The 9590-nt window shown below is 36.0% G+C and overlaps 1 protein-coding gene and 1 non-coding gene across 2 annotated transcripts; one reads left to right on the top strand and one right to left on the bottom strand.

Annotated features, from left to right (window-relative positions):
- Positions 1 to 2694: 2694 nt before the first annotated feature.
- Positions 2695 to 3757, bottom strand: LOC117110893 (uncharacterized protein K02A2.6-like). Its single transcript, XM_033253722.1, has 2 exons — positions 3155 to 3757; positions 2695 to 2967 (listed from the first exon to the last, which is right to left on the bottom strand). Exons 1-2 carry the CDS (start codon positions 3755 to 3757, stop codon positions 2695 to 2697), a joined length of 876 nt encoding a protein of 291 aa, XP_033109613.1.
- A 3428-nt stretch (positions 3758 to 7185) lies between these two features.
- Trnas-uga lies at positions 7186 to 7258 on the top strand. The gene has a single exon. It is a non-coding gene; the product is annotated as a tRNA-Ser (tRNA).
- Positions 7259 to 9590: the final 2332 nt, after the last annotated feature.

Here is a 9590-nt window from a genome sequence, read left to right as displayed (position 1 = left end):
AAACGCTACTAAACTTCGCCGAAATAAGAATATAAAATAAGAAGATAAAGCCAGCAATATTTGATAATGAAAACGTTAAAATTATTTTGTAGAACCATAATACTTACTTACAACGTAATTTCGAAACTACATAACGTTTGAACGTTAAATTCAGAAAATAAAGACCAGTGAATTTTATTAGGAAGCTGAAAATGGGCAGAGAGTAAAGAGTGAGAAGTTGACTCTACAGCTCATCATTTTTACACTGCACTGCTTTCTTGTCTCCTTAATCAAAATATAATTAGATGTAATTTATAAAGTGTAATAATTTTTCAACCTTTAAAAACTTAAGCAAAACCCAGGCTTTCATATGTTTTATCAAATTAGTTCATTTCATTCTCATTTACTTTGTTTTTATTTTTTTGTTTATTTAATCTACTTGTAAAACCAGTGGTCCGTCACTGAAAGTGCTATTAATTTTTTTTTTTTTTTAAACACAGAATAGTTAATAAATATAACTGGTTTAGAAAATAGAATTTATAATTGCATTGCTATTGCAATCAGATACAATGTAATAATAATTAGATAAAACGTACAGGTAATTTTATTTAAAAAAAAAACAGGCAACATCCAATGAATATTGTAGAATAACGTTCATTTTATATTGTTAATAAATGTTATAAATTGTAACTCTTTTCCTCGCATTTCATTCATGTTTGGTTTTCTAAAAGGACGAAGGGCCAAAGTATTATTTTTGATTTAACACCAAGGACTGCACCTAATTTTCTTTTAGAACTAGAGTACATATATGGTGTACCGCAAGCATTTATATTTTTTTTTCCTGTTAATTGTTACATCATAAATTCAATAAATAATAGTACAGGAGAGGAATACAATACTACAGTAACATAAGCCACCAACTCCCCGCATAAAAACACCATTCCACATATACTATACTGTCAAAAGTATGTTTAACATTGAACACAGTCTTAGGGCCGAATATAATTTTATTTTTAAACAATATTATGGACACATAATTAACAGTCCTAGCGAGTTATATCTGCCGACTGTATTACGATAACCACAGAGAGGTGCGCAACTCTAGGTCTCAAGGCTAACGCTCTAGTCTAAACGCTAACGCTGAGTTGGTCTCTGAGTTGGAAGAGACAGTCGATGGCTTTTTTGGTAGCCCCCAATGCTTGCCTTTGGATGGTGTGCCACTTGTTGGTTTTTATGACTGATATACATAGTTGTAGTGTGTTGTCTTTTGCGGTTTCGTGTTCTATCTCTTCAATGGTGAGGGATCTTGGAATTGAATTTGATAGTGTGAGATGAATATACTCTTCTGCCATTCGTTCCTCTCTGCTGGATTCTTTAGTCAGTGGCAATGGGTGGCGGGATATATTATTTTTTCCCATACAGTTCAGGCAGAAACTATAGAGGGCACTATTTAATGAATAATGCATACGTGCTTGACAATTCTTCTTGCGAGTCTCGAAAGTGGTGTGGTGTTGACTGCTTGTTAGGGCATGGAGAAGTTAGTTTCGAAACTAAACTAATTCCTTCATGGTTAGGATAGGCTAAAATCTCTTGGTAGTCGGTCGAGAGGAAAGTGTATACAAAGTGAACTATCGTAATTGACTATTACTGTAATTACAATATCCCTATACCTAGGCAGTGTTTAGGTATATGGTCTTTGAAAGTATAAAAAAAAGCAGCGTTGAATTTCTGGTCGATTATTTGAGTAGTGTAAAGTATAGCAATAAGTAACAGCTATACTACTGATTCTAAAGGATAAACGTTTAGAAAGGCTCGGACACACAGGTACAATTCTATGTATTGTTTTAAATTAATGTTGACTTCTTACAAACATTTCGTTCATATTCAACAATGAATAGAGGCAGGTATATTATAAACACTAATTTTACGATATTCTATACACATGATATGACGTACTGCTTTAGCTGTGTCTACCCAATTAAATATTGAATAGCTTTATATTTAAAACAATCAAAATCAGATGGAAGTAAAAATAGCTTGCATTGATTCACAGACGGTTCTACAAAAATCCTTAAATGTTACCGACGAATCAATCATGCAAAAGAATACAGAAACGCTCACTGTCTGTTAATAGGCAGGGGTTTTTTTTTCTTTAAAAAAAAAGTTTAGTTGTAAAATTGTAAGTTAACTGTCCAAAGTACTAGTAATTTGTTTCTAAACGTCCTTCAGAATTAGTACTACTAAGTAATAGGGAGCATACTGCTACAACACACACGTCATACTGTATAAGCCTTGAACTGTAGGCCTAGGCCTACTCAAATACGGTGCCCGATTCAATATTAGTCTACTCCATTTTTTTATACGTTCGAAGACTATGCTGTAAGCCTAGATAGAATGTGTCTAATCTAGTACTACAATTTTTACACTATCTTGACTACCACGGCTTATTTAAAATATTTTGGCTTAGCGACTCCGTAGCGTTCATCCAAGCATAAAACTCGATAGACCACTGACTCTGTTTCGCAAGGGGGAGTCTGTATGCATATTCATGTCTATCAGTTCTCATAACTGACCTAAAATAGTACCCTCTATAATTTCTGCAGCAACTGTATGGGAAAAAATAATGCTGGCGGGATATATAGCCCGCTAGGTTGACTTTTCCTGGTTGGTATTTTAATGTGCAGTCGTAATCTTGTAGTCTCATGAGCCAGCGTTCTATGCGCAGTGGTGGTTTGGAAGTGGCGTTGTTAAAGAGAGGTATAAGCGGTTTGTGATCTGTAACAACCTCAAATTGTCCTCTGTACAGGTACATGTGGAGTGTTTTATTCCCCATGTAACGGCCAAGGCTTCCCGTTCAGTTTGTGAGTAGCGTTGTTCTACTTGTATCAATGATCTGCTGGCCAGTGCCACCAAGACTGATTTATCACCATCCTGTTGGGCTAACACTGCACAAAGGCAGGCATTAACAATTACCTCTGTGTGGAGTTGCTTGTTAAAATAATAAATGCTAGATTACAATGTTCTGTGATCGAATCTTTGATTGCTTGAAGAGCGAATGCATGTGGTTCTTCCCACATCCATTCTAATTCAGCTTTGGTATGCACTGCGAGCGGTTATGTGAGTGTTTAGGTATGAAGCGTGAACAATAAGTAGCAGGCCCTAGGAGGCTTCTAACCTGTTCTTTATTGGTTGGTGGTGTTGCATTTTGCAATGCCTTAACTTTGTCTGGACTTGGGGAGATGCCACCTGAATGAAACGCATGCCCAAAGAACTCAACAGTATCTTTGTTGAATTCGCAAGTTCTTTTGTTCAGAGTCAAGTTCTTCTCCCTCAGCCTCTGACAACAGTTCTTAAGATTTTCGTTATGTTCCACGTAGTTTATGCCATACACCAGGATGTCATCTGATAGGTTGATCACACCAAAAAGACTAGCTAGCGCAGACTGGATTAGATTTTGGAATTGTTCCGCTGCACTGTTGACCCCAAAGTAAAAGCGTCTAAACTGGAACAGACCATCGTGCGTTGAAAATACAGTCAGGAACCTGAATGAATCGTCTAGCTCTATTTGATGATACCTATTCTTTAGATCAAGTTTTGAAAATACTGTTGCGTCGTTGAGGCTAGCAGTGATGTCGTCAGTTGTTGGCGTGACATGGCTCTCTCGCTGGATAGCTTTCTTTGGAGCTCTCATGTCTATGCAGAGTCTGATTTCGTCCAGACTTTTTGGCTTTTTTACAACAGTGATGAGTGAAACCCATGATGTTGGCTTATCAACCATCTTTCGATGACATCCAAATCTTGGGAGCATTTTAGTTCTGCTTCTACCCTTTTCTTACTTGGAACGGTATTCGTTTATGTGGATTTGTTACTGGTTAATACGTCTTTATCGACGTAAAGTTTGCACTTAAAATATGTAAGTTTGCTTAGCCCGTTAAAACGATCACTGTAGCTTTCAATGAATTCTTCAACAGTTTTGTCTGCATCAACACTTAACGCAACATGTATGTCAATTACGTGGAGTTTCTTGGCACTCGTGAAACACAACAGAAACTCCTTCACAAACTCCTTCACAAAATTGAAACCGTACAATGTAGAAAGTGTCAGTGGTATGAATACCATTACAGTAAATGATTACATGGATTTTCCCAAGTGTATCAAGCTCTTTCTTAGCACCATATTAGGCCCGTAGGCCGGGGGAGGGGGTGCAGAGGGTGCGGACGCACCTTCCAAAATTCCAAAAGGTCCACTTTTAAAACCTATGATTTTAAAAAATCGAAATCGTTCCTAATTATCACAAAACGCTTTAGCATGCATTGCATTGTATATTTGCCAGCTTATCTAACCGTTGTTTTTTAATAATGTGGTATGAAATTTGTTAGACATTTATCGTCTCCGGTGATTGCAGATTGATCTATATAATATGAAGAATGTTATCTATAGGCCTGCAGATGTACAGGACATAATAACGTTACTTTTTCAGGTCCCAAAAACACCCAAATTAATGAAAATTTAAATGAAATATTCATGAATTATGTGTTTAAGAAATCTATTATGTAAGAACCTCAAAATGATACTTTGTCGCTTTTCTCACAAGTCCCCTCTAGGCCTCTACCCCGGGACCACCAAATTTCAAAAAGTCCACTTTTTAAAACCTATTATTTCACTAAAGTTGTTCTTAACTATCGCGAAATGCTATAGTATGCATTACATCTTTTTGCCCGTTCTTCTACCCGTTGATTTTTAATAATTTGCTACGAAATCTGTTGGAAATTATCAGCTCCAGTGATTGCAGATTGATCCATGTTATTTGTAAGCCTACAGATGTAAAGGACATGAAAAATTAAAATTTCACAGTGGTGGATTTAAGGGGGAGAGCCCCTAAAATTATAAATTGTCCCTAGACAATACTCAAATGATTGAAAATTTAAATAGGATATTACAAATCATGGATTTTAGAAATCCATTAAAAAAGGCCCTCAAAATGCTAATTTGTCAGAGCTTCCAGAAGATTCGCCTCACCCTCGCGGTGATCCCTAGGCAGTCGCACATCGTAAGGTCTACTTCGGTTGCAAAACACACCTCCCCATCGAAAATCCTGCATATGCAAAGATATTTGTGTTAGTGTGCTGTAATTGCGGTTTCGTTGTCAATTTGTTGTAGTGTTCCTCACTCATGACGTTTACCGACGCACCAGTATTATATAATTAGTTTCATTTTGTCTTTGTTGATTAGTATTTCAACGTGTGGTTGTTTCTCTTGTGAGTCAGGGGAGCTAGCTTTGATGATATACGCGTATTCTTCACTCGAATTGCTATCGCTGGGTGCAGTGTCTATGATTGCGTTTGTGCGTTGCATGCTTTTGTCCGACATTGACTTGCAAAGTTGTTTTTCTTTTGGCAGTGGGTGCAGACTTTTTCCAAACGCTGGGCACTCTTTGGGATGCGGATGATCTCCACCACAGTGATAACACACAACCAGGGACGTATCCAGGGGGCAGCCGTGGGAGCCGCCCCCCCCCCCCTCATTTGTACACAGTGTTAAAATTTTAAAGCTTATTCTTGAGCCAATACAAATTCTTTCCTGGGATCAATGAATACTTCTAAAACATGTAAATATGCATCAATACACGTTATACATAGGCCTATTAGAACACATAGGCCTAAGCGTGATTTAAAAAAGTCTTAAATCCATAAATCTCAGACCAGTTATTTTAAGAAAGAAATGCGATACTGTGGTTCAATTTCGTTTTTATCCTTTTGCAAGTTTCTTAAATTTTTTTTTTAATAATACTACTGCTAATAGTAATAATAATAATAACAATGATGATGATATGATGATGATAGTAATAATTGATAATAATATTAATAGCAATAAAAAGTGAAGAAAATTGTGCCTAATGCGTTGTGATTTGGTGATCATAATATAGTATATATAGTTAAAGCTTAGTAAGCTATAGTTAGGCCTAAGTTGTCCTGGATTCCGGTATTAAGTAGATCCCTGATAAAAGATAATGAGAAAATTGTTGGCGTTTCATTTTGACTACAATGGTGATGTGATGATGATGAATTTTACTATATAAAAGTCTCATTTCCGGCCATCTCGAGAGGTACTATTTCCTCAAACTTTCTCACCTCAGCCCAAGCCATGGTGGGGCTGAGTTGGTTGTGAAATAACGTTTTTGAAGTAGGCCTATGTAAAGTACATACTCAAAGACAATGTTTTTAAGCTTTGTTTTCTATGGTATATCACACACACATTAATAAAATCTCTATGGTTGTCAAAAATCCCTGATAAAAGATCTTTTTTTTTTTTTTGGCGCTTCATTTTGACTAATAGTGATGTGATGATGATGAATTTTACTAAAAATGCCATTTCTGGCCATCTAGAGGTACTATTTCCTCAAAATTTCTCAAAACCTTTCAAAACAGATCTGTGCCCTTCCCTGGGTATGACATTAAACTCCATCGAGTCGGCTCCTGATGTATGTCCTAGTGACTGCGGTTTGTTTTTAAGATGTGATCTGGTTTTTCGTGTCCATTTTTCGTGATTAAGACTATTCTGGATGAAGAATTTTTTGAGCAGAGGTGGATTCAAGATACCCCCCCCCCACTTCATTTTTTTAAGAAAAATATATTCAAATTGAAGTTCGAGAGTGTAATTTCCGGCCATCTAGAGATGCCCTAATCATAAATTGTCTTACCTCAACCCCAACCATGATGGGGCTGAGGTGGGTGGTTCCTCGGTCTGTGAAAGTCCCTCCCTGGTTCACCTCTCTTTCGAATTCTTGGATTTGCCAATGTTGATTTATTATATAATTATTTTTGCGCTTATTTATAATGCGTCTATTGCAATTTTCACTTTATCCTCTCAAACAGTCCTAAGAACGTTCAGAGTGCGCTACTTCACAGGGGGATTCGCCCAACAAACTGTTGGATTACTTTGTCAATGTTTGTCTTATCTCCTGATTCTTCCCAAACAAAACTGTTATATACATCAAGGTTTGGCTGGCCAACGAAAAAACGGAGCGTAGCAACTCGTTGTGGATCGTTTTTTCATTGACCCCTGTCGCCAGTTCAAAGTTTTCAAAGCGTTTTCGAAAGTTTCTCCAAGCCTCATGTAAGTAGCTGGCGGGACCTATTTGTTTCTAGCCGTACCTTTTGTGTAATAGAGTGTCTCTGGTGGTATTTGAATCTGTTCAACCATGAAGCCTCCGTGGTCTAGTGGTTATGACACTCGCCTTGACAGCGAGAGGTCGCAGGTTCGAGTCCCGCCAGAGGCATTTTATTACACATATATATACATATATATACATTCTTTATTCATTTATTTACAGGACTACATTCGTTGAGAGCTATGCTACACGATGTGTTTATTAAGTCCTTTATTCGAACACTGTATTTACCTTTCTTTGATGATTTATATATGATTTCACAGTGTTAACGGCTACCTTGATTTATTTTATATGCACCTATTTGTTTCTAGCCGTACCTATTGTGTAATAGAGTGTCTCTGGTGGTATTTGAATCTGTTCAACCATGAAGCCTCCGTGGTCTAGTGGTTATGATACTCGCCTTGACAGCGAGAGGTCGCAGGTTCGAGTCCCGCCAGAGGCATTTTATTACACAATTTCTTTATTCATTTATTTACAGGACTACATTCGTTGAGAGCTATGCTACACGATGTGTTTATTAAGCTATATATTTAGTTTAGTACAAGTTAGTTTTAACTATGAAACATAAGCGGCAATGTTATATACCTGTCTCTTATACACATCTAGATGTGTATAAGAGACAGATATATATATTATTATATTGATATACATCATGAATTGCCTCACTGCAAGAAGATCGTTTGGTTTTTTTTCTCAAAACAAGACAAACCGTTTCGTATCTTTTGAATTACTTCAAGGTTATTTTCTTCATTGAGGTATTTTTGATAGGTATATCAAAGATAGTCCGTACCATGGTGCTATGCTCTACAAAATTACTTTTGAAAATATATTTAAGAAGCAATTTTAATGTCGACTCGCACATTACTGTTTGATTCTTTAAAGTTGTTTAACTATTTTGTACACAATTTGAATGACGTTGTGTGAATACACTTCATCAATACGTCTTATTTTTCGAAGTCTTTTTCTAAACAGCTCTAAAATAGGCGGTGGAACAGTTTTGAGAGTGATCAATTACATTAGGACTAATGGGAGCGAAAAGCCCAACATGAGGCTAGTGGACTATAAAGATTCTGTGATAAGAAGCAGACATGATGTTCTGATACAGTAAATTTGGAGGGTCAATGGAGCCCTCCCCGGAAGATTTTTTTTTTGGGGTGCTCAGAAATGCACTTCAATGCATTCTGTGTGGTCTGATAATGACTTCATACATACAAATTAATTTATCTACAACAATTGTTTCTTATGCGTTTCATTAATTTCAGATAATGCAAATAGGCCCGTTAGTGAAGCACAATGCTGCTTCTCTTGAAGGTGTTTCACTATTTGTGTTAGGTTCTCATGGTTCGTCGGGGGTTTATTATTAGTTTTAGTGAAAAATCTTGTTCGTTTTGTATACAGACCCGTATACAATGGCGTTCAATATTAACTTTATACTACGATAGATAGATTCCTGTTTTTCCTAATTTCAAAAAAAATATAGTATGTGCAATTGAATGTTATATAGTAAACAATACTTATACAGCTTGGACACGGATAGGTCTGTCTATTTCGACTTAGGCCTATTTAAATGTAATACCACAGGTTTACTAACTCCAATGTTATTTGACGCAATTTCGCCATGACATCATGATAATGGTAAATTAAGTAAATCACCTTTATGTTTGTGAAATAAAAATGCTAACTAATGTCTTGTTTGCTTCTGATCTCCTTAGTCCTGTTTGATCGTAAGTTAGACGGTAGTATTTCCACTCACAATAGTGTAACCTAATAATTTTCTCAACTTTATACATGAGTGTAACATTCTACACTTACCAAAATCTGACCATGCTTAAGGTGAGGCTATGACAGATTGTAAAAAAATAATGAAAGATCAAGGTTATTGGAAAAACGTAAGCATGTTAAATGAAATATATTTTAGAGAAGGAGAATTGAACAAATTGTAAAGAATGCGGAAGCCTGAAAAGCAGTGATATATCGTCAGGAACAAAATAGAAACTTTGTAAAACACTATTTGATTTTAAGAACACAAAAAAGGAAGACCGGCTAAAAAGCCTTGGAAAAAATAGAATCCCTATACTGCCGTGATTTGGAAAAAGGCATTAACTCCAAAATCCTAGTTTTGAGTTATTGAGCAAAACGCGTTTGTCGTTAGCCTTTTGTACTGGAAATGAATTCTAGTAAATTTTTTTGGCAAATATACTAAACATATAATTAAAATACATATTAAATAATTTTCATGGTGATTTTTGTTCTTTAACCCTATTTAAATGGAGATAATGCACTATTCCAAATTTTAACAGGAGTCAATGGTGTGTGAAAAATCTGAAGTTAGGCATTAACTCCAGTTTTTTCCGTGAAATGTGTATCTTACGTAGCCAAATTACAGTATTTCTGACAAACAAATAATGTATGCCAGTGTCAATTATATATTTCACTAAAT

This window comes from Anneissia japonica, unplaced genomic scaffold, assembly GCF_011630105.1.
Source record: "Anneissia japonica isolate Jap-2015-1 unplaced genomic scaffold, ASM1163010v1 scaffold287773_len227377_cov100, whole genome shotgun sequence".
In the NCBI taxonomy this organism is placed as follows: domain Eukaryota; kingdom Metazoa; phylum Echinodermata; class Crinoidea; order Comatulida; family Comatulidae; genus Anneissia; species Anneissia japonica.
Note: the sequence above shows the minus strand (reverse complement) of the source record. Positions and strands in the feature narration are given on the sequence as shown.

Coding starts and splice junctions, on each gene's coding strand:
- LOC117110893 (XM_033253722.1), bottom strand. CDS start 3,757: ATGGTTGATAAGCCAACATCATGGGTTTCACTCATCACTGTTGTAAAA. Junction 2,968..3,154: donor CACCAACCAATAAAGAACAG/GTTAGAAGCCTC, acceptor TATTTTAACAAG/CAACTCCACACAGAGGTAAT.